This window comes from Eleutherodactylus coqui, chromosome 3 (genome assembly GCF_035609145.1).
Source record: "Eleutherodactylus coqui strain aEleCoq1 chromosome 3, aEleCoq1.hap1, whole genome shotgun sequence".
Lineage (NCBI taxonomy): Eukaryota > Metazoa > Chordata > Amphibia > Anura > Eleutherodactylidae > Eleutherodactylus > Eleutherodactylus coqui.
In genome coordinates this window covers 15,417,466-15,443,141 of record NC_089839.1, presented here as the reverse complement: position 1 = coordinate 15,443,141, position 25,676 = coordinate 15,417,466, and the positions used below count along the sequence as shown (strand labels likewise).

The 25,676-nt window shown below is 42.3% G+C and overlaps 1 protein-coding gene across 3 annotated transcripts in view; it reads right to left on the bottom strand.

Moving 5' to 3' along the window:
• Nucleotides 1–25,676, bottom strand: part of DNAH14 (dynein axonemal heavy chain 14) — a 225,456-nt gene that overhangs the window by 38,743 nt on the left and 161,037 nt on the right. For all 3 annotated transcript variants that reach the window (XM_066595168.1, XM_066595169.1, XM_066595170.1), the window contains exons 45-65: nucleotides 25,121–25,252; nucleotides 24,236–24,368; nucleotides 23,335–23,405; nucleotides 22,819–23,012; nucleotides 20,894–21,022; nucleotides 19,311–19,451; nucleotides 18,189–18,356; nucleotides 17,410–17,580; nucleotides 15,505–15,678; nucleotides 15,331–15,417; nucleotides 14,329–14,526; nucleotides 14,014–14,175; nucleotides 12,996–13,187; nucleotides 12,491–12,663; nucleotides 12,218–12,326; nucleotides 12,026–12,151; nucleotides 10,510–10,604; nucleotides 8,503–8,662; nucleotides 3,365–3,496; nucleotides 950–1,045; nucleotides 221–361 (exon numbers count right to left, since the gene is read on the bottom strand). In XM_066595168.1, coding sequence (XP_066451265.1) covers nucleotides 221–361; nucleotides 950–1,045; nucleotides 3,365–3,496; nucleotides 8,503–8,662; nucleotides 10,510–10,604; nucleotides 12,026–12,151; nucleotides 12,218–12,326; nucleotides 12,491–12,663; nucleotides 12,996–13,187; nucleotides 14,014–14,175; nucleotides 14,329–14,526; nucleotides 15,331–15,417; nucleotides 15,505–15,678; nucleotides 17,410–17,580; nucleotides 18,189–18,356; nucleotides 19,311–19,451; nucleotides 20,894–21,022; nucleotides 22,819–23,012; nucleotides 23,335–23,405; nucleotides 24,236–24,368; nucleotides 25,121–25,252 — 2,984 coding nt within the window. The remainder of the gene's footprint in view (nucleotides 1–220; nucleotides 362–949; nucleotides 1,046–3,364; nucleotides 3,497–8,502; nucleotides 8,663–10,509; nucleotides 10,605–12,025; nucleotides 12,152–12,217; nucleotides 12,327–12,490; nucleotides 12,664–12,995; nucleotides 13,188–14,013; nucleotides 14,176–14,328; nucleotides 14,527–15,330; nucleotides 15,418–15,504; nucleotides 15,679–17,409; nucleotides 17,581–18,188; nucleotides 18,357–19,310; nucleotides 19,452–20,893; nucleotides 21,023–22,818; nucleotides 23,013–23,334; nucleotides 23,406–24,235; nucleotides 24,369–25,120; nucleotides 25,253–25,676) is intronic.

Sequence of the window (25,676 nt, the reverse complement as noted above, 5' to 3'; positions counted from 1 at the left end):
CAGCAAGTGCCCAGAAGTACTGGCACAGCACCTCTGGGCACCAACAAACACCCATGGCTACCAAATGTTGCCTTCTGCTGCGAAAAAGAGAGGTCAGCACATTATCTGAGAGCAAAGTGTGGTGCGCCATCACGTGGTACCGCGTTACTGATCACAAGACAAGATGTGCCAGCTGTTCCCAATGCAGTGACCGTTCAGTGTATATACTTCTATACTACACCTTCTCTTCATCTAGGGCTGTAATCAGCACGGAGGCCCTCGCCAGGCGTTTGGTGGTCAGCTGCTTCCGGAAGGCCAAATGATCTTTCTCTGCAACACTGTCGTCGTATTGTTTTTGCAGCAGATGCCGATGTTCTTCAACCTAAATAACAAAAAACCCCATTATGATGCATATAAAGACCATACAGCTAAAGCAGGAGTACCCCGAATCAGCTCTATGTACATGGGTACTCTGGTTTGGCTTACGGAAGGCAAAAAGTTGTCAGATCTCACTGCCGCCCCCTGCTGGTTCAGTGTTAGCTTGCTGAACATGCTCTGTTGTGGCAGATATAGCGTAAGGACTATATAATAGATGTAGAAAGATATATACTCCCACACTGTACTGGATGATGTAGACGAGGATCTCACTGTACGGGCGAGTGTCATGTAGGCCAGTGAAGAACTGACCGTTTTACCTGTGACTTCACTGCAATTTTCATGTGTGTATGATGCGTTTTTGCAATAAAAACGCACAATTTCCATCAGTTTTCATACGTTCAAATTTACGTTAAAAGATCCTTTTATAATTTCTTGGGTCTCTGTTAATGAATCTAAATTATAGTAAACATTGAGTTTTCCATCTTTCCGGAGGCTTTACAGGATGCCTGCCGACCTCTGATAAGATGGAGTGGAATATATATAGAAGCTCATGTATACGCAGCTATAGGTGATGTATAGCGGACCCACTTACCATAGACAAGCTGGCCTGTTTCTGCCTCAGCCTCTCCTGTGCCAGCTTCAGGGCTTCCTGGGCTTCTGCCACGCGCTCTTGTTTTGGAATCACCATCTACAGTGAATAGAATCATATAGATGTCAAATGGAGAAATGTAGCAATTCAGCAGTGTATACATGGCACCTGAAATACTAGTTACTGCAGTGTACACTCCGTGTCAAGAAAACCATCACCCTCCCCTAGAAGTTGTTGGATGGATGAAACTTTCTCTGTGATTGTAGTGTTGTTATAAGTGATTACAATATCAGAGAAAAAGCATAATTTATCGTGGAGAACCGAACCCTTGTAGGGAGGCTCTAGTACCCTGTTGTACCGCCTCTAGCTTGGATACAAGATGTGATACAAGTGGGCATGGAGGCTCTAGTACCCTGTTGTACCGCCTCTAGCTTGGATACAAGATGTGATACAAGTGGGCATGGAGGCTCTAGTACCCTGTTGTACCGCCTCTAGCTTGGATACAAGATGTGATACGGGGAGCATAGAGGCTCTAGTACCCTGTTGTACCGCTTCTAGCTTGGATACAAGATGTGATACAGGTGGGCATGGAGGCTCTAGTACCCTGTTGTACCACCTCTGGCTTGGATACAAGATGTGATAGTGGTGGGCATGGAAGCTCTAGTACCCTGTTTTACTGCTTCTAGCTTGGATACAAGATGTGATACAGGTGGGCATGGAGGCTCTAGTACCCTGTTGTACCACCTCTGGCTTGGATACAAGATGTGATAGTGGTGGGCATGGAAACTCTAGTACCCTGTTGTACCACCTCTGGCTTGGATAGAAGATGTGATAGTGGTGGGCATGGAAGCTCTAGTACCCTGTTTTACTGCTTCTAGCTTGGATACATGATGTGATACTGGCGGACATGGAGGCATAAAGGTTCTGTATGGTTTTCGGCGACATATTGCTCCTCTTTTGCTGTACCTGAACTTCTAGATCATGTAAACCCGTAGGCTGTGGAACTTGGTGTCCAAGATGTTCCCATACATGTTCTATTGACGATAAATCTGGTGACCGGGCAGGTTGTGGGGTTGAAGGTGACAATGTTGTGGGGGCTCCTATGACCCCCCCTTGTGTGTATGACCTGCTGGAAGCCGCCATTAGAGGAACACATGTGGCTGCAGGATGTCCTGAATATATGACTGAGCTGCCATTGTCCCTCGTACCACTACTAGGGGGTCTGACTGTCTTATGCGATAGCCCCCCAGACCATCAAACCAGCAGGGGGCAGTGTGCCACACCATATCAAAGGCAGGGTTAAGGGCACTCCCCCCGAGTTTTCCAAACACGAACATGGCCGTCGTCAGCTTCCAAACTAAACCTGGTTCCTCTTCATAGCAAACAGAGGCGATGCCGGGTCTCGGAGGCCGTACAAGTAATGGGGACCACGAGAACAAATCTCCTTCAGCCAAGCGCCTAGAAATGGTTCTGAACGACGCAGGGGTGTAACGATGGCGCCCCCTATCTCAGGATAGATGACAACAAAACACTTGGAGCTACTCGTGCTTGTCAGACGTTCAGATAATCCTTTACTGGTGGTCTGTTGAGGGGGTCCTGAGCCCGGTCGCCTCGTGTGTGTGACCTCAGGCATTTACTGGTCCCAACACCACCTAAGGCCGTTTTCACATGGCTGAGAAAATCGTGCGAAATTTCTGCGTTCCGAGATGCACAAATCTCACACGAATATGAACCCCATTCTTTTGAATAGGGTCATACATAGGAGTGATTTTCTCCCGCATCGCTGCATGTCCTATCTTTAAATGTTCCCTCGGAACTCCTCACATTGCATCGCCCATTGCTTTTAATAGGGCCGACACAGCTAGCACGGCGTGTAAGGTTCACACGAATGTAATGCGAGGTTTACCCGCTACTTCCCTGAAGTGATGCAAGGCAGTTTTAACACAAAAACACCTCGCATCCGCTATGACATTGCATGTTGGTGAGTGCCATATAGGGCAGAGTTTCACTGTCCAATATCACACTCGCCAGTGTGAAATTAGCCTAACAGTCTGGTCAGAACGGCCCGATGGGGGACAATTCATGGATACGACCATCCAGCTTCTCACATCCCAATAATGCGCCCCTCTCAGACTCTGGTAACGGGGTGAGATCTCTTCTCTGCGTCGTAGAGGCGTCTAGTGGTCAACAAGCTCTACAAGCAGAAGAAGAGGCCACTACACACAAGGAGCCTCCGAGAGCCTCTTATAGGCCAAGGGGGAACCACTTTTAGGGTCTCAGGTGACACGACCGTCCATCTAATCACCACAACTCTCATCATTTGTATATCTGCCTGAGATGGAGCTGCAGGCCGAGGTTTGTAGCAAGACAACTAATTCTTCTGGGGCCGGAGTGTTTTCTGGATTCCTGGATACAAACCTTCTGAACCTCATGATAGTGTTCAAGAGCCAGAACCCACTGACACAGGGAGCGGCACGCCGTAGATACAGCACCCACTTTCTGCGGGTTAAAGTCTGGAATACTGGAAAATTTCTTTAAGTTATAAAAGACCTGTAAAATAAGGCAAAATAGTTAAAAGATAATAACTTCATACAGATCGTTATTTGTGCAAATCGGTCAACAACAAAAAATGGAATAACTTTGGAAATGGAAAATCAATAGACGTGATTAAATATATCCTATTTTTTGCAGCACAGGAGGCAGTATTATAGTAGTTATATTCTTGTACATAGGGGGCAGTATGATAGTAGTTATATTCTTGTACATAGGGGGCAGTATGATAGTAGTTATATTCTTGTACATAGGGGGCAGTATTATAGTAGTTATATTCTTGTACATAGGGGGCAGTATTATAGTAGTTATATTCTTGTACATAGGGGGCAGTATTATAGTAGTTATATTCTTGTACATAGGGGGCAGTATTATAGTAGTTATATTCTTGTACATAGGGGGCAGTATGATAGTAGTTATATTCTTGTACATAGGGGGCAGTATGATAGTAGTTATATTCTTGTACATAGGGGGCAGTATGATAGTAGTTATATTCTTGTACATAGGGGGCAGTATTATAGTAGTTATATTCTTGTACATAGCGGGCAGTATGATAGTAGTTATATTCTTGTACATAGGGGGCAGTATTATAGTAGTTATATTCTTGTACATAGGAGGCAGTATTATAGTAGTTATATTCTTGTACATAGGGGGCAGTATTATAGTAGTTATATTCTTGTACATAGGGGGCAGTATTATAGTAGTTATATTCTTGTACATAGGGGACAGTATTATAGTAGTTATATTCTTGTACATAGGGGGCAGTATTATAGTAGTTATATTCTTGTACATAGGAGGCAGTATTATAGTAGTTATATTCTTGTACATAGGGGGCAGTATTATAGTAGTTATATTCTTGTACATAGGGGGCAGTATTATAGTAGTTATATTCTTGTACATAGGGGGCAGTATTATAGTAGTTATATTCTTGTACATAGGGGCAGTATTATAGTAGTTATATTCTTGTACATAGGGGGGCAGTATTATAGTAGTTATATTCTTGTACATAGGGGGCAGTATTATAGTAGTTATATTCCTGTACATAGGGAGCAGTATTATAGTAGTTATATTCTTGTACATAGGGGGCAGTATTATAGTAGTTATATTCTTGTACATAGGGGGCAGTATTATAGTAGTTATATTCTTGTACATAGGGGGCAGTATTATAGTGGTTATATTCTTGTACAGAGGAGCAGTATTATAGTAGTTATATTCTTGTACATAGGGAGCAGTATTATAGTAGTTATATTCTTGTACATAGGGGGCAGTATTATAGTAGTTATATTCTTGTACATAGGGGGCAGTATTATAGTAGTTATATTCTTGTACATAGGGGGCAGTATTATAGTAGTTATAGTCTTGTACATAGGGGCAGTATTATAGTAGTTATATTCTTGTACATAGGGGGCAGTATTATAGTAGTTATATTCTTGTACACAGGGGGCAATATTATAGTACTTATATTCTTGTACACAGGGGGCAGTATTATAGTAGTTATATTCTTGTACATAGGGAGCAGTATTATAGTAGTTATATTCTTGTACATAGGGAGCAGTATTATAGTAGTTATATTCTTGTACATAGGGGGCAGTATTATAGTAGTTATATTCTTGTACATAGGGGGCAGTATTATAGTAGTTATATTCTTGTACATAGGGGGCAGTATTATAGTAGTTATATTCTTGTACATAGGGGGCAGTATTATAGTAGTTATATTCTTGTACATAGGGGGCAGTATTATAGTAGTTATATTCTTGTACATAGGGGGCAGTATTATAGTAGTTATATTCTTGTACACAGGGGGCAGTATTATAGTACTTATATTCTTGTACACAGGGGGCAGTATTATAGTAGTTATATTCTTGTACATAGGGGGCAGTATTATAGTAGTTATATTCTTGTACACAGGGGGCAGTATTATAGTACTTATATTCTTGTACACAGGGGGCAGTATTATAGTAGTTATATTCTTGTACATAGGGAGCAGTATTATAGTAGTTATATTCTTGTACATAGGGAGCAGTATTATAGTAGTTATATTCTTGTACATAGGGGGCAGTATTATAGTAGTTATATTCTTGTACATAGGGGGCAGTATTATAGTAGTTATATTCTTGTACATAGGGGGCAGTATTATAGTGGTTATATTCTTGTACAGAGGAGCAGTATTATAGTAGTTATATTCTTGTACATAGGGAGCAGTATTATAGTAGTTATATTCTTGTACATAGGGGGCAGTATTATAGTAGTTATATTCTTGTACATAGGGGGCAGTATTATAGTAGTTATATTCTTGTACATAGGGGGCAGTATTATAGTAGTTATATTCTTGTACATAGGGAGCAGTATTATAGTAGTTATATTCTTGTACATAGGGGGCAGTATTATAGTAGTTATATTCTTGTACATAGGGGGCAGTATTATAGTAGTTATATTCTTGTACATAGGGGGCAGTATTATAGTAGTTATATTCTTGTACATAGGGGGCAGTATTATAGTAGTTATATTCTTGTACATAGGGGGCAGTATTATAGTAGTTATATTCTTGTACATAGGGGGCAGTATTATAGTAGTTATATTCTTGTACATAGGGGGCAGTATTATAGTAGTTATATTCTTGTACACAGGGGGCAGTATTATAGTACTTATATTCTTGTACACAGGGGGCAGTATTATAGTAGTTATATTCTTGTACATAGGGGGCAGTATTATAGTAGTTATATTCTTGTACACAGGGGGCAGTATTATAGTAGTTATATTCTTGTACACAGGGGGCAGTATTATAGTAGTTATATTCTTGTACATAGGGAGCAGTATTATAGTAGTTATATTCTTGTACATAGGGAGCAGTATTATAGTAGTTATATTCTTGTACATAGGAGGCAGTATTATAGTAGTTATATTCTTGTACACAGGGGGCAGTATTATAGTAGTTATATTCTTGTACATAGGGGGCAGTACTATAGTAGTTATATTCTTGTACATAGGGGGCAGTATTATAGTAGTTATATTCTTGTACATAGGGGGCAGTATTATAGTAGTTATATTCTTGTACATAGGGGGCAGTATTATAGTAGTTATATTCTTGTACATAGGGGGCAGTATTATAGTAGTTATATTCTTGTACATAGGGGGCAGTATTATAGTAGTTATATTCTTGTACATAGGGGGCAGTATTATAGTAGTTATATTCTTGTACATAGGGGGCAGTATTATAGTAGTTATATTCTTGTACACAGGGGGCAGTATTATAGTACTTATATTCTTGTACACAGGGGGCAGTATTATAGTAGTTATATTCTTGTACATAGGGGGCAGTATTATAGTAGTTATATTCTTGTACATAGGGGGCAGTATTATAGTAGTTATAGTCTTGTACATAGGGGGCAGTATTATAGTAGTTATATTCTTGTACATAGGGGGCAGTATTATAGTAGTTATATTCTTGTACATAGGGGGCAGTATTATAGTAGTTATAGTCTTGTACATAGGGGCAGTATTATAGTAGTTATAGTCTTGTACATAGGGGCAGTATTATAGTAGTTATATTCTTGTACATAGGGGGCAGTATTATAGTAGTTATAGTCTTGTACATAGGGGGCAGTATTATAGTAGTTATATTCTTGTACATAGGGGGCAGTATTATAGTAGTTATAGTCTTGTACATAGGGGGCAGTATTATAGTAGTTATATTCTTGTACATAGGAGGCAGTATTATAGTAGTTATAGTCTTGTACATAGGAGCAGTATTATAGTAGTTATATTCTTGTACACAGGGGGCAGTATTATAGTACTTATATTCTTGTACACAGGGGGCAGTATTATAGTAGTTATATTCTTGTACATAGGGAGCAGTATTATAGTAGTTATATTCTTGTACATAGGGAGCAGTATTATAGTAGTTATATTCTTGTACATAGGGGGCAGTATTATAGTAGTTATATTCTTGTACATAGGGGGCAGTATTATAGTAGTTATATTCTTGTACATAGGGGGCAGTATTATAGTAGTTATATTCTTGTACATAGGGGGCAGTATTATAGTAGTTATATTCTTGTACATAGGGGGCAGTATTATAGTAGTTATATTCTTGTACACAGGGGGCAGTATTATAGTACTTATATTCTTGTACACAGGGGGCAGTATTATAGTAGTTATATTCTTGTACATAGGGGGCAGTATTATAGTAGTTATATTCTTGTACATAGGGGGCAGTATTATAGTAGTTATAGTCTTGTACATAGGGGGCAGTATTATAGTAGTTATATTCTTGTACATAGGGGGCAGTATTATAGTAGTTATATTCTTGTACATAGGGGGCAGTATTATAGTAGTTATAGTCTTGTACATAGGGGCAGTATTATAGTAGTTATAGTCTTGTACATAGGGGCAGTATTATAGTAGTTATATTCTTGTACATAGGGGGCAGTATTATAGTAGTTATAGTCTTGTACATAGGGGGCAGTATTATAGTAGTTATATTCTTGTACATAGGGGGCAGTATTATAGTAGTTATAGTCTTGTACATAGGGGGCAGTATTATAGTAGTTATATTCTTGTACATAGGAGGCAGTATTATAGTAGTTATAGTCTTGTACATAGGAGCAGTATTATAGTAGTTATATTCTTGTACATAGGGGGCAGTATTATAGTAGTTATATTCTTGTACATAGGGGGCAGTATTATAGTAGTTATATTCTTGTACATAGGGAGCAGTATTATAGTAGTTATATTCTTGTACATAGGAGGCAGTATTATAGTAGTTATATTCTTGTACATAGGGGGCAGTATTATAGTTGTTATATTCTTGTACATAGGGGGCAGTATTATAGTAGTTATATTCTTGTATATAGTGGGCAGTATTTTAGTTCTTATTTTCATGCATATAGGAGGCAGTATTATAGTAGTCATATTTTTGTACATAGGGGCAGCATTATAGTAGCTTCTTACCAAATGGTTCCACTGAGTACAGAGCAAATAAAATAAACTGAAATCTGTGCCATTACCTTTTCTGGAATGCTGTCCTTATCGAGGTTGACCAGCTTTTTTAGGAATCCATGGTCCCCAAGGAGAAGTTTGGCAGTAGGCCAGTCAGGTTTCTGCTGCAGCAACACACACACAGCGTTCATGACAGTCAGTACCAGGAATGGCGGGTGAGTGTATACTCTTCAGAAGAGAGAATAGCAAAGTTAAATATTACTGATAAAAACACAGGTTTACTTTTTCATTAATCCCTTATCAGACTCCATTACACTAATTTTAATAAATTACATATATTCCCTATGTCTATAGTCTTTGTGCTGAAGGCCTATTTCAGTTATGGAGGGGCTAGGTAACTGGTTCTGTCACCAAAGGCCAGGGGGATACTAAAAAAGTGGAAGCCACATACAGATCTCTCTACAAATTGCATATTGGTGAAGCCTGTGGTTTCTAATGGGTTCTTTCAGGCTACAAAACATTTCTCATTTTTAAAAATACATTGGAAACCACGGGCGTCACATATATGCGTTTTGTAGCGAGATTTTGTAGCCCATGCGAACGAGGCCTAAAGGAGATCTGTATGTGGCTTCCACTTTTTTAGTATCACTCTGGCCTTTGGTGACAGACCCAGTTGCCTAACTCCTCCATAACTGACCAGGAACATTAGAGTGCTCAGCATTGGCTCCAGCTTACAGGGTGATCTCCGCTGTCAGAAGAGCTAGTGTGTACCCCCCAAAACAGATTTGGCTTTGGTCTACTTCAATGGGCAGCACTTGGTACCCCCTGGTTTTAGCCCTTTAACTCCTCCAATTTTGATCTGGTCTTCTTTGGATGGTCTCCCCAGGCCATTATTCCAAGTGTAGTCTAAGTTTAGTCCAAGTGGAGGCAGACAGTTCAGGAAAACAGTAGGAGGTACCAGAGGAGCAGGCAGAGACATTGTCAATATATGAAGCCGAGGTCAGGATAAGTGGAGTTCTTGCATAATGATAAGACAGGCAAAGGGTCTGGGCAAGCAGCAGACAGTGATGCCAAGGTCAAAGTACAAGCCGAGATCAAGACAGGAGAAGACAGCAAAGTTGGGCGAGTTAAGGTACTTTTGCATGGGACAACTGTGAGGTGCTTTAGTCTTAATGACTGTCCCTCCTGTGATTTCAACAGAGAAGCGACAGTCATTTAGTTAATGGAGGCAGAGCACCCCAGAAATATCCTCCAGCCGCTGCCTCCATTAACACTGAACAGGCTCAAATGAAGTATCTAGTGACTAATGAACAATTCCTTGCTCAGTGCCGTCAGTGGCTGTCTGTACACAGGATAACTATTGCTGATAATCGCCTGATGTAAAGGTACCTTTGGGCACGGATCAAACCAGCAGTCAGTCAAGATGCAGATCTATGTGGAAATAGCTGAACAGTACCCAGCAGTGAAGGAAAGTGCCTTAAGTAGCAAAGAAGTTGACTGGATTGGCCAAAGATTGAAAAGCTGGGTACATGCTGGCCCTTTAAGAGGCAGTCCAAGTGTGTGTGTGGACCCTATAGATGTCAGCCTGTAGGATGGTGTGGCATCTGCAGCATATAAGAGATCAGAGACCATGACCTTTGGACGACGGAGGTAGGAGAAGCATAGGCTGTAGTCACTGACAATGACATCCATCACATATACTGCAATTTCATTAACGCGCAATATTACATTTTTATGTATAAAATTCTGCATTGATTAATCTCTTATTATATCTGTATAGGGGGCGCTGTTTTTGTGACTTCACAAATTTTGTAATGCTGCCTGTTTGCAGTCACCTCTAGGGGGAGCTTACTTAATCCTGCTTTATAGATCTAGTATTGAACTTAGTTGCAGCTGAATACACCTGTCTGCCATGAGCTCTTTACTTTTTTGATGGCTGCAAGTATCTGCTATGGCCACCAGGGGGAGCGATTCAGTGAAAGGTAATCTGCCACTAGTCAGCTCTCCTGTCATTGGACAAAGCCTTGACTGACACTGGTGTTCTTGTTCTTAACATTTACGTTTGCTGTTCTTACTTAACTTCTGAGATGTCAGCTTTGTCCAGAGAATCGAGGGCGGACACGGCGTCCTCCAGTGCCGGCAGAACATCACTCAGCTCCTGTTGGGCTTGCTACAGAGACAGAGGCAAGACTGATAATTCCTCCACAGATACCAAATGTGCTTTTCATCCACTACATTATAATCTAATGTACTACGCGTTTTAATTTTACATCATTTTCAATGGAAACACTCCTGTTTATATTGAGGGGCTAAGAACCTGTCTAGACACAAAGGATATAACTGCACTTGTATCCAGTCTGCACAATCCTCTGCGAGATAAAGGCATCATCAACACAAAGGCCCGTGTATAATAGTGAGTGCAGCTCTGGAGTATAATACAGGATGTAACTCAGGAGCAGCACAGGATAAGTAATGTATGTACACAGTGACTCCACCAGCAGAATAGTGAGTGCAGCTCTGGAGTATAATACAGGATGTAACTCAGGATCAGTACAGGATAAGTAATGTATGTACATAGTGACTCCACCAGCAGAATAGTGAGTGCAGCTCTGGAGTGTAATACAGGATGTAACTCAGGATCAGTACAGGATAAGTAATGTATGTACACAGTGACTCCACCAGCAGAATAGTGAGTGCGGCTCTGGAGTATAATACAGGATGTAACTGGGGATCAGTATAGGATAAGTAATGTATGTACACAGTGACTCCACCGGCAGAATGGTGAGTGCAGCTCTGGAGTATAATACAGGATGTAACTGGGGATCAGTACAGGATAAGTAATGTATGTACACAGTGACTCCACCAGCAGAATAGTGAGTGCAGCTCTGGAGTATAATACAGGATGTAACTCAGGATCAGTACAGGATAGGTAATGTATGTACACAGTGACTCCACAAGCAGAATATTGTGTGCAGCTCTGGAGTATAATACAGGATGTAACTCAGGAGCAGTACAGGATAAGTAATCTATGTACACAGTGACTCCACCAGCAGAATAGTGAGTGCAGCTCTGGAGTGTAATACAGGATGTAACTCAGGATCAGTACAGGATAAGTAATATATGTGCAAAGTGACTCCACCAGCAGAATAGGGAGTGCAGCTCTGCAGTATAATACTGGAGATAACTCAGGATCAGTACAGGATAAGTAATGTATATACAAAGTGACTCCACAAGCAGAATAGTGAGTGCAGCTCTGGAGTATAATACAGGATGTAACTCAGGATCAGTACAGGATAAGTAATGTATGTATACAGTGACTCCACCAGCAGAATAGTGAGTGCAGCTCTGGAATATAATACAGGATGTAACTCAGGATCAGTACAGGATAAGTAATGTATGTACACAGTGACTCCACTAGCAGAATAAGGAGTGCAGCTCCAGAGTATAATGCAGAATAGGATGGGTATAAAATACACTCTTTCTCCATATCCAGTACAAGAATAAAAACTCATATATAATCTGCTGAAGTTGTGGCTACTTTTCTCTTTCTATCTGGAGGTAATCTTTTAGAATATTATAAAAACCAGTTACCTCGGCGTACTCCTGTACAATCCTCGTCTCTTGCCCCATCACCTCCTCTTCTTGCTTTACGATGGCTCGAACCTGCTCCACCACCACGGAGTCCTTCCGCAGTTTTACCATTAACTCTTCTATCTCCTATAAAAGGCAGAAAACAGTAAAACAAGCAGATATGTTTCTCCTCCTGCTGCCTCTTCTGCATACCTTTGACTTCTGCTCTATTTGTGGCCCCAGGGTGACCAGTTCTTGTTGCATGATCTCAATGGAAGATGTTGCCTCCAGGAGGTTCGAGAGCCCAATGAAGAAACGATCCCTGAAAGACACACGAATAGTAACCTCATGGGCACAATATGGAGTACAGACATCAGTGAGTACTAAAAGATCCATATTTTTTCTGTTATAGCCAAACCCAGACAGGCGGGCATCCGAGGGTCCGATACATACATAATAAGACCGCCGGCTTGGGACATACAGTACCTGTCCTCCATAAGCTTTTGTTTCTTCATCTGCAGGATGTGCGAGAAGGTGCTTATAAAGCTGAGGTAGCTCTGAGGTGTGACATAATAATGCTTGCGGGTCTCCTCCTGGTATTGTGCTGCTTTGCCTGAAACACTTTTGTGAATGGCAACACAAGCCTGCGCAATGTGACCCTGTAAAGACACAAGTAACACAAAAGGACACATGAGAGGATGTCCACCTTCTTTTTGAAAGTTTTCCCAAAAAATAACCTCTGCTGGGACTTCCATCGATCAGCTGTAATCTAATCTGTAGCTGAAACAAAGCAGCAAGAGCTCAGTTTCCCTGCAGCACCTCCACAGGTGAGATTAAGCATTACATGATGCCACTGAAATCAATAGCCCATCCTTCTAACACCCAAACGACTTAGGTCCTTCAAAGAAAAGCGCTCACTTACTTCGGGTGGCAACCGCTAAGTATAAGCAATGTGCATAAATAGAATATGATAGCGTACAACGGGCCTCACCTGGTTTTCTGGCACCAGGTCCTGCTGTGTAATGTAAGTATCTGCCACGCTGAGAAGAGCCTCTTGGGGCCACCCGTCATACCAGTCGATGGTGCAGCAGTTCACTAGAGAGGGATGTGTCCGGCAGTGCTCACGGAAGGTCTGTCCTGCAGGGCTCAAGGCCAGGACCAGATGGAGATTGCGACGAACCCTCTGGATGAAGAGAGAAAGACAACAAGGTCCTTATGAATGGAGCTCCATGTAGCAGTGGAGACTCTCCATAGGATGAAGCCTCGTGGGGAGGGACTTTATGTTGGGTTACTAAATATATGATTTCATTAAAGGGGTTGTCCCGCGCCGAAACGGGTTTGTTTTTTTTTTCAATAGCCCCCCCGTTCGGCGCGAGACAAACCCGATGCAGGGGTTTAAAAAAAACCAAACGGATAGTACTTACCCGAATCCCCGCGCTCCGGTGACTTCTTACTTACCTTGCGAAGATGGCCGCCGGGATCTTCACCCTCGGTGGACCGCAGGTCTTCTGTGCGGTCCATTGCCGATTCCAGCCTCCTGATTGGCTGGAATCGGCACACGTGACGGGGCGGAGCTACGAGGAGCAGCTCTCCGGCACGAGCGGCCCCATTCAGAAGGGAGAAGACCGGACTGCGCAAGCGCGTCTAATCGGGCGATTAGACGCTGAAAATTAGACGGCACCATGGAGACGGGGACGCCAGCAACGGAACAGGTAAGTGAATAACTTCTGTATGGCTCATAATTAATGTACGATGTACATTACAAAGTGCATTAATATGGCCATACAGAAGTGTATAGACCCACTTTGTTTCGCGGGACAACCCCTGGGGTCCACAGCAACATGGGGGATTCATGAACTTAGCTGTGCCAGAATTCTGGCACAAAAAGTCTACATTTTGAGAAAAGAGGCGAGAATGTTATCTGATGATTACACTATATAAACACATAGGGCTGAAAGATCGATCACAGCGCTAAAACAGACAGCAATTAAAGAGTAAATGCCCCCTACCATCAGGAAGAACGACAGCATGGACTGGGCGCTGTCAGCCATATTGGCCTCCGCAGCCTCCGCTTTGAGTTCTACAAAGAGACCGTCCAGCTCCTCTTTGTCGAACAGGTCAGGAACGTCTCCCGAGTTCAAGATGCAGGTAATGTCTTCTAAGAAGGAGTCCTAAGAAAGACATGGAAGTCTCAGCTGATATCTCAGGAGTTTCAGACACAGACAACACATGACGACTGATATGTAGATATAATAAAAGATGCAGATACAGGACTGAGCTGCTGACCGCTCGGAGAGTCCATCGACGAATCGTGCGTATCTCACCTGAGTGAGGTCAGAACCGCGGATGATGAGCACCGCACTATGGCCCGTCAGCCCAGCCTCCTTATAGACTTTCTTCAGATCCTCCCTGAATTCTGTGTGACTATAGGTCTGAGTTATTGACAACCAGAAGAGCTTACAATTCGATATGTAGCAGGCCAGCGCTGCGCTGCTCACCTTCCCCGTCCCATCCAGTCCAACCTGTGAAATCACAAAGTGCAAAGACATTGGACCTCTGAATGTATGTACACAGTGACTCCACCAGCACAATAGTGAGTGCAGCTCTGGAGTATAATACAGGATGTAACTGAGGATCAGTACAGGATAAGTAATGTATGTACACAGTGACTCCAGCAGCAGAATAGTGAGTGCAGCTCTGGAGTATAATACACGATGTAACTCAGGATCAGTACAGGATAAGTAATGTATGTACACAGTGACTCCACCAGCAGAATAGTGAGTGCAGCTCTGGAGTATAATACACGATGTAACTCAGGATCAGTACAGGATAAGTAATGTATGTACACAGTGACTCCAGCAGCAGAATAGTGAGTGCAGCTCTGGAGTATAATACACGATGTAACTCAGGATCAGTACAGGATAAGTAATGTATGTACACAGTGACTCCACCAGCAGAATAGTGAGTGCAGCTCTGGAGTATAATACAGGATGTAACTCAGGAGCAGTACAGGATAAGTAATGTATGTACACAGTGACTCCACCAGCACAATAGTGAGTGCAGCTCTGGAGTATAATACAGGATGTATATCAGGAGCAGTACAGGATCAGTAATGTATGTACACAGTGACTCCACAAGCAGAATAGTAAGTGCAGCTCTGGAGTATAATACAGGAGCAGTACAGGATAAGTAATGTATGCACACAGTGAGTGCACCAGCAGAATAGTGAGTGCAGCTCTGGAGTATAATACAGAATATAACTCATGATCAGGATAGGATAAGTAATGCAATGTACAGCAATTAGCATCTATTAACGCTTTTCTTACCATCATCATGTGGGCTCCAGGTTGCCTGAACACTCGGGCGGCCCTTATAATGTGTTGGACGGCTTCCATGAAGAACACATAGGTGTCCTGGAGAACACAAGGTAAGATGATGTCAAAAGGCTGAGTTTTGTCAGCGGATGTACTTGTGCTACAGAGCGATAAACACACACTGACCCCCGTGCTGGCAGAGTTCATCCTCATCTTCATCCAGTATTCATCTAGTTTGGAGACGATCGGTTTGTAGTTCATCACCGGCCGATAAACTCTGCTCTTTGCCGTTGGATCCAACTCCATGAAATCAACAAACTGCACGGGCTCCATCATCAGTTTCTCAACTGGCCAAGAAATCTAATGAAAGGAAAAGTAAATTAAGATGATGATGAAGATGATGAGTGTAATGAAGCCTTCTCTCGCTCTTAATGTGCAGCTAGCAGTAAATATGTCCATAATTCTGTGAGGATTAAATTCCATCACACATCTTTATTGTGGTCGGAGCGACATTTTCTAATAGACAGCTCTAAATCTGCTGTATAGACTTAAAGTTAAATACTAAAATGCTGTCTGCCTGCAGCCACAACAAGGTACTACTAAAGAGTGATTTATTATTGACTTCAATGGTATCTGTATACACCTGTATGTGGTGGGCTCCCCCTAGTGGTGGATTTTATCATGTAGTTCTGTGACTTTATGGAAGGAACAAGGGGAATTGGTACGCCAATCCCTATAAAGATATATTACGAAATGCATCAGGGCAGAAGTTTGGATCTGTTCAAATGGGAAGGGTTTACTTATTAAAGGTCAGTCATGATTCAGAGAAAATATCTGCTGTACAGTAAAATGATTATGTTTTATTCCAGGGACTACTATGTCTTAATACTTGTCTTTATATGAAGGCTCCTGTAAGCATTGGAGGCAGCACTCTCCCCATAGCTGCAATCATATGATTTAGCCACATGACCACTTCCTCAACTGTTCTCTTGGCTCTACCTACTTCTGCACAAGCTGCCCCCTTAAATCTATGTGTTATACCTATAATGCATGTATAAGCTCCCTCTACCTAACGTATCCATACTTGGGGAAAGCCACATGGTCTTGGTGTGGTTAATATAATGCAAAAATGTAGCAGGAAAGGATTAGAATGACTTGTAACCATTCAAATCACAGAAGTGATGACATCGGTTATGGTGGAGTCAGTGATCTGCTGTGATGACGTTAGGAAAGATAGGACTGGATGTAGGGTTGCCACCTTTGGCACCAAAAAATATTGGTCAAGGTAAAAGGGGGCATGGTGTGGGGGTGTGGTTAGGGGACATAGCTTATCACAATGTATATTTTTACCTTCATTATTCAAGTGGGCCCAGTAGTAATAATGGCCCTTTAGTGGCCTCAACAATAATATAGTGTTTCTCCCAAAATAAGACAGGGTCTTAAATTAATTTTTGTCCCAAAACAAGCGCTAGGGCTTATTTTGGGGGAAATTTCTTATTTTACTTACCCGGCAGGCTTGGTTCAGTTTCTTTCTGCTGCTCTCCAGAACCCACAAGATCACTTTCTGGTTACGAGATTCATAAATCCCACCTCCACAAAGCGATGGCTGTGATTGGTTCTTCAAGCACTGCATTGATTGGCTGAGCCACAATACTCGAAGAACCAATCACAGCCATCGTGTCTTGGAGGCGGGATTTATGAGCTGACTGAGCCACGGCAGCTCAGAGTAGTACAGAGTATTTCAGGACACAAGTGAGCTGATACTTTTGGGGGTCCTGACTGTCATGTGACGATGTTAGTGGGGACAGCTCTGTATGTGAAGTGAGGAGGGTGATAGAGATAAAAAGAAAGCAACTATCTGGAACTAAAAAAGGGTAGAGTAGCAGCACAGATTATTTCAGGAAGGTTCACAGACTGAGATTCATACAGTGGAAGGAGCTGATTCGGCATCATAGGTCACTGCAGTGATATTCCTGGGGTAGAAGGACAATGTGATCATTTTCCCCTTCGAGAAACGCAATTACGCTGGAGGCTGAGTAATATTGACCCTTACAGAAGGCTCAGGACCTGCGGCCACTTTCTTCTACCCACCTTGAAGTAATTCAGCAGTTCCTCTGACAGACACTGATAGAAGATCTCTCTGTCTTCTGCGTCTACAAGACGGTCATGAAATACCCGGGTTGTCTCATGTACGAGCAGCTGGACTGCCATGTCCTTGGTGATGATGACAGATTCACTGGCTTGGAATAGCCCCTGCAGGACCTGGAGCAGAGTGAGGAGCACGTGATCGTTGGGGGTCCCAGTGGTTGGGGTCCCAGCTATCAGACATTTATCCCCCATACGTGTCACCAGTGGAAAAACCCCTTTAAAGGGGCTGCACCACAACTGAAAGTTCTCTCCTAGCCACAGGATGGGGCTGATCGGTAGGGGTCTTCCTGACGTTTTCAAGAATGGGTCTCACATGTCCCCTGTTCTCCTCACTGCTGGGGTCACTTTTCTCCCCGCAGTGACAACATTGTGAATGAAGTGTCAGTATGTGTGGTCGAATCTCCATTCTTTTTAAAGGGGCTGACGGAAAAAGCAAAGAGGCACTCGCTCAGCTATCTCTGCAGTCCCATTGAAAGTGAATGGAACACTAGTGCAATTGTACGACCAGTGCTGTATTTGGTGCCATCCTCACAGCAGTGGGAAGAGGTGCAGTAACCCCACAATGAGTTGGGCTAGGGACAGGGGACCTGTGTTCTCAAGAGCGGCAGCGGTCTCCGTAGTGAGACCCTCACTGATCAGCAGGTAAGTCTCTATCCTGTGGATTACCTGTGGTACAACCCCTTTAAGAAACAATATCCGGTTAGGAGATAAGATGTTGGTACCTTAAACAGATCTCTCAGGTTGAAGGTGTAGTGACACTTGGCAGGCGTGGGTAACATGCTGTGACACGTCCTAAAGTACATGGCGATTGCACAAGAAGACAGTAAACTGCGGCACTTCTGGATTTCAGCTAGAAAATTGTGGCGCAGCAGAAATGACCCCAACTGGACCTGAAAAAAGGGGTCAGTAATGAACACCATAAAATGACCAGGCTATCTGACCAGTGGAAGCGGTAATAACATAGAACGGATTGTGTATTAGACATTGTGTATCCAGACATTTCCGGTTTCCTTCAGCTCACTTGTCAGCTTTGCTGTGTAGATTGGGATGAGTCAGCAGAGTCATCTCAGTATCATTATAACCTAAGACATTTCTCTAATCATTGGCTGCCATTCATCGCAGTTGCCAAAAAGTACACACCCCTCTGCACTGCTTATACAGACCATACAAGTAGTGTCTTCTTCCTCTGAGTATCAGTTGTTAAAGACAGGGAGTGTCTCATCTCTTAAGGGCAGGTCCTCTTTGTCCTGTAGAGTGTCATCTCTTATGGGCAGCTCCTCTTGCTCTTGTAGAGTGTCAGCTCTTATGGGCAGGGTTCTCTCTCCTGCACTATGATCCTCACCATTGACCATAATGTTCTAATCCTGTAGTTCCTACTTAGGATCACTAGAGGGCAGCAATGTCTAATCGAAAAATTATAGAAACCTAAGACAGCGCATTTCAACATTACCATGACATATACCAAATTAAATGCGCCAAAAAGTGGCATACGGTACGCTAAGAAATATTGCATATGCCATATTTATGACAGAAGCGCCATTTAAATTATATTTTACAACCGATTTTTTTTACATCAAAGAGGTAGGGCTAAAAAACTTGCAATGCTTGCGCCAAATTTATTGACTTTTGTACATGTACGACAGCCATGAGTTGTCTTGAGCTAGTATGTTCTAACTTGCTCCAAATATATTAGTTCCATGGCTACAGCACCACCATTGTCTATGGCTGTGTCTGGTATTGCAGCTCAGCCCCATTCAGAAATATGCTACAGTCAGCCCATGAACAGGAGAGGCGCTGTCTCTAGAAAAACCTTCTATGTACCCATTAATATAGATTCTGATTACCTGGAATATATGCTGCAGAGCCTGTACAGAGGGGTGCGGCAGGGTCAGCAAGCAGAAGTGTTTGAGGAGTCGGGGGCTGATCGCACTGCGGCCTCCATCAGGGGGGGCACATGCGGCCATCAGAGTGGTGTCCTGGATGTTCTATGGGAGACAATGGACGGTTAGCTGTGGGATTGCCTGACTGTACAGGATAGACCGCATAACATAAAAAAACAGTGCCGGCTGCAAAACGTTATAAGTAGCAGTGAGAGGGTTAAAGGGGTTTTCTGGGACTACAATATTGATTCTTAGGATGGGTCATGGATATCAGATCCGTGGGGGTCCGCCACTTGAAATCTCCGCAAATTAGCTGTTTGAAAACAAAGCAACACTTGGGTGAATGCCGCAGTCAGGTGACGTCACATCCAATTGGTCACACGGCCTGAGAGCCGCTCCGTCCCATTCAAATTAATGGGTTTAGGCTGCTGAACCATGCAATGTGCCTGGTATGCAGTTAAAAAAGGCCGAGGCGCTCAGGTCTCTTCCCGAGTAGTGGACACCCATAGATCAGATATTGATGATCCATCGTAAAGATTCCTGGAAGACCCCTTTGATCCCTTCCCGCCCCAGAACGTAAACGTAAGTCCTGGCTGGGAAACAGTTCTCGCAAATGGACATACACTTACATCCTATGGATGCCAAGGGTTCACAGAGGAAGGGTGTTCCCTCTGTGACATCATTGTCCCTTTACCATGTAATCACGAAAGGCCAATGGGTTGCCATTGCAACTGGACACCAAAAAATGGTGTCCGGGTCTGCCATGGCATGTGATCGCTATGATTAGCCATATTACATTGTAGTAAAAAAGTATTGCAGTGTATTATCATAGCGATCACAGGGTTTCAGATTCAAATCTACAGGAGCATAAAAAATGTGAAGAAAATAAAAGTAAAGAAAAATTTCTGCCCTTTCCTTTTTCATCCTGCGCAGCAAATGCTATAAAACAACAGCAAAAAAATGGACCAAAATTGCTTTAATTGCTTATTTTGCCTGCTAAAAAATGCAATAAAAGTGACCAAAAAAGTCATATGTCCCCCAAAATGGTACCAATAAAAACTACAGCACATCGTGCAAAAAACAATCCCTCATATGACCACGTTGATGGAAAAATGAAAAAGTTATGGCTTTTGAAAAGTGGAGATTAAAATCCCCGCCCAAATCGCCACGTCCTTAGCTCCGAAATTGGCCGCGTCACTAAGGGGTTAAAGGATTTTCCATTCCTATTTTTTTTTTTAAATTGCCTTTCAACTCCTTACAATTTGTAAGATCTCTTCTTGCTGCCGATGAATGGAAACACACAAGCATGGGTGGAGGGGCAGTCTGTAGAGGCACAAGGCTACGGCAGTACAGGCCCTGAGAGCAGATCTGTCAATCATAGTTCAGCCCGACCGCCTTACACTGCTCTTCACTGTACATAATGAGGGCAAACAGCGTTGTCCAGTAAGGAATACGTCTTCTTGGCCGCTTTTATTACAGTATGTCAGAATGTCACACACTTGGGGAGTCAATTAAAGCCTGAAGGGTCGTCAAGAGTATCCACCTACCTTCCATGTAAGTGATTTGGTGTCATAGAAACCACCAAGTTCTAGAAACTGGCGCATCATCTCAAGTGGCGGTTGAGCTCCATATTCTTCTGGATTCGGCATATTTAGATCATCAATAAATACAGCCACCTAGGAACAATTGGGCACAAAATTATACATGTCCATTTAACCCTTTCCCATCCAGTCTCGGACCTGCATAGCTGTGATGTCGGGCGAGGTCCGACACATGTTTCTAACACTCTATTCATTTCTAATTTCTCTAATGATATCTATCTATCTCATATCTATATATCTACAGTAATGCCTCTACTAACATTAACATGTACGAAGGCCGACTTCGAGTAAGGCCGTTTTTTTAGCCAAAATTTTGTCTTCAGTAACATTGGTTGCCTCTAATAACACCGGCGTGTGCCGGCCCACGTGACCTTGTGACCTTGCTGCTGAACCCACGTGATCTCCTGCTCAGCGTCTGCTCCTCCTCGTGCTGCTAATACAACCCACCCTTCTCCATCATCGGCGACGGGTAATATACTAGTACAGTACTGTACTGTACAATTGCACTCCAAAGTAACAGCACAGAGAACACAGTGATAACGCTGGGGACAGATAATGTCGTCACCTGCAGTCCTATGTAACACCACAGAGAACACAGTGATACCACTGAGGACAGATGATGTACTGTAGTACAGCAGATGTCACCAGCAGTCCTATGTAACAGCACAGAGAACACAGTGATAACGCTGAGTATAGATAATGCAGTAGATGGGACCTGCAGTCCTATGTAACACCACAGATAACACACAGTAACATGTTCAATAATATGTTAAATGTTCCATTTATTCTTTACAGTAGTCTTTTATATTCATTTATTATTGTTAGTGTTTTTGGTATTAAAAAACAAATTATTTGGATTTACATTGATTCCTATGGAAATAATTACCTCGAGTAGCAATGGTTTCAGGTAAAGCCAATTGCTTTTGGACGGATTACCAACGTTAGTAGAGGTTTTACTGTATCTATCTATCTATCTATCTATCTATCTATCTATCTATCTGTCATGAGGAATGAATAGAGTATTATAAATGTATGTTATATCAATATACATATAATTACAAGATTATTACAAATGATCTTCCTGATGTGAAATTCTCAGAACACATGTTCAATTTTCAAAGTAGTGTCAAAAAAAGCCTCATGACCTCATTTTTATGTGCTTCTGTTAAGTAATCCCAAGGAATCCACAATGTGCTACCCAAAATAAATAAGAGTTGGGGAGTGTGCAAGTGGCAGGGAAATTGGATTGAAAAGGGTTAAAGTGCAAGAGCGTTTTATTACCAAGGCAAAAGGGGCACAGAGAATGTAACAGTACACAGGATCATGGGTACAAATTCAGAAGCTAACAGAGGCTACTGCTCTTGGCAATCGCTCCTTGTTAGATGGGTCTCCAGACAATAAGCTAATCACAGGGACCCCTAGTGATCAGCTGTATTCTGTGGTGAAACTTGGCAGTAAGTGTTCAGTTTCCCTGCAGCACCCCCACAGGGAATATTAGGTATTACACAAAGCTCATTTAAATCAATGGACTGTCTGTGTAATGGAGGGCAGGATGGGTCTTCCAGAATAAGAGACACTGTGTAGTCATTCTGCTCTCTGGCTAATAAAACAGGGTCCTGAATGGACGATCCCTCCTCTATTAACTTCCATTGGAAACTTAAAATTGATCACTTTTTAGCTAATCAGAAAATAGTCGAGCCACCAAAATGTGTTGGCAGTGTAAGAATTGGTGCAGGAAACAGCACAAAGCAAGCTGGGACAACTATTTGTAATTGGTCAGTATTTTTTCACTACTTTCATACATAACCTCAGTTGTGATTCTTCACACGCTCTTTATGGTAAATGCATGGAGGAAGGGGGGCAGCTCTTACCTGTTTAGACCTCGGGGCCCCCAGGGTGTCTCGGCTCTTCTTCACCAGCTTGCTGAGGATTTGGCTCTGGATTCTAGCAGCACTGGTGTGCGGTCCAAGCTGTACTGTGGACACTAAGAGTTGCTTCGTCTTCTGAGAGACGGGTTCATTCTCAGACACCTGATCATCTGCGACTATTCCAGAGAGCAATGCATCTATAGAAAACACACAACTACTATAATAGGACTGGTTATAATGTACAGTGCGTATTATAGATAGTCGCTACACCCAAAGAGTCAAACAAAAGCTACAACGTACATAGATATGAGATAGATAGCTATGAGATGAATATGAGATAGATAGATATGAGATAGATATGAGAGGGATAGATATGAGAGAGATAGATAGATAGATAGATAGATAGATATGAGACAGATAGATATGAGAGAGATAGATATGAGATAGATAGATAGATAGATATGAGAGAGATAGATATGAGAGAGATAGATATGAGAGATATATAGACAGACACTTTACCTTCTACAGATAATGCTAAATCTTCATCGGCTCCGGACACGGCTGTTAGTGATGTAATATTCTGTAAAAGACTGATCACATCATATAAACAGTGAAAGGGGTTGTCTCAAGAAAATAACTTATCCTGTATCCACAGGAAAGGGGGTATAACTATCTGTCTATGTCTCCCCCTTCCTCTCTTACATGGTAATACAAGCACTGACATACAGGGATGTGTAATGAATCCTCCACCCAATCTACTTTGATTTGACCTTGAAGATTGTGGAGCTGCAAGTTTAGAGCTCAGTGGCTGTTTTCTATTAAGTTCCTCTCTCTCCCTCCCTGCTTTTGTCTCTGTGTCTCTCCTTTCCTTCTTCTCTCACACAGTTGTACAAGCTGTAAATGCCGTAAGAGAATGCAGCAAAAAAGAGATGTACAACTTACTGCGTGTATATTACATTACGCTGCACTGATAACAGAGGACTCAACAGGACTAGGATAGTCAAGAGCAAGGGATATCACATGACCTCAGGATCAAACAACATAAAGTTTCTGCCTCTAATCTATAACTGTACAAGTCAGCATAGACCCTGTATACATATAATGGTAGAGGAATCAAGAGTATTTACTAAGTTGCTTTGCATTTTTAGTTTGGCTGCATTGAAGCAAAGAAGATACATGGTTGCAAAAATGTACACGCCTATTAATGAATTCTTAAAACAAAGCAAACTTAACTGAATAAGTGTTCACATGTACCAGAATATTACGCAAGATGCTATAGAACAATCTGCACCATAATCTGCATATCTAACATGCAGATTTTTTTTCTGGGGGGGGGGGGGATTTGGGAATCTGCACTGCATTTTGTTTTGACGCTTGCAGATTTGAAATTTTGGGGAAAAAAATAGAAGTGGCATGTTACCTTATTTTTCTTGACTCATTGAATAGAAAGACTTCTCCCAGGACGGTCCCGACTCTCACAGAAAGTCCACCAGGTTTCTGGAGCTTTTCAAGCATATTCTGCACTAATGTTGATTTTCCTACTCCAGAGTCTCCTAAATATGAAGAGATCATACATGTTTGTAGACAATTGTCCCGCCAGTCTGACGTGGAAGACAGGGATCAACTCTACGCAGGACCTCCCTGCATACAACTTACACATTGAAATCAATGATATATCAGCATGCAGTGAGCTGCTCAGCTCCCTCTAGTGGTGGATACAGACAGACAGAAACTAGAAACCACTGAGCTGGCTGTTCTCCAATGTTAGAAGTGGATAGGAGTTACTGAAATTTCTTAGAACAGCCATCTGAGCTGTTTCTGTAATCCTGGCCACCTCTGGCCATGGCATACAGATGAATATTCTCATTTCAGCCATGATTAACTGATATGAGAGTAGAGTACCCTTTTATCTCTATGGGAAAATTTATCAAGGAGTTTGCACCAGAATTGGAGAGAAAAAAAGTAAACTTGCAACTTTTTAAACTTTTTATGACACATTTCTATAAAGAGGGTGGGGCTTAGCAAAAGGGGTAAAACCTCAGCAGTGCAACAAATTTACTATAATTTACACCAGAAAATGGCTGTAATTCACTACATCAGCAGTAAATCAGAGCTGCAGCCCCTTCCTTCTCAGTATCAGTGGATGTTCTAGAGGTCATCCCCACTGATCATAAAGTGATGGCATAACCTAATGATAGAAAACCCCTTTAGGCGGATCCCTTTAATTAGACACTTCAAGGGGCTGCAGGGAGCAGACAAGAATGAGACGGACATCTTAGGCTCATAAGAACACCATGTTACCCACCTGTGAGGAGTACTGGACGTCTATGCAGAAGTAGAAGGCTTGTAAGGAAGGAGTATCGGACACTATCTACTGTGGAGATGAACTCATGAGCGCCCCCTCGGTTCTGTGATGGTTCTGAGAATAACAACGATCCTGATGGGGCACAAAAAAGAGAACATATTAAAATACAAGATAAAAAAGTAGTAGACATGCGACATGTCTAGATGACCCCATCTCTGTTTCATGATTCCCACACTTTTGTTTGCCACAATGTGGAACCTCTGGACCCTAAAAATGTTCTTAATGCCCCTTATAATAAGCAATGTATCTAATGTTGGTTGTGCCCACCTCCATGGTCAGCACAGCTGCTACATAAAGTTGCCTTTATGATATGTATCCCATTGCCAATGTATGTGAACCCACTTCTAATTAGTGGTTTTGCTCATCACAGCCTCAACCCTTACATGATCTGATGCATTCAGCTGCTAAGCAGGCGCCATAGACAGTATTGTAAAGGAAGCCCCTCCTGTGTCCAGAAGCAATGAAGTTACTGATTACTGCTACGCTAAGATACTTG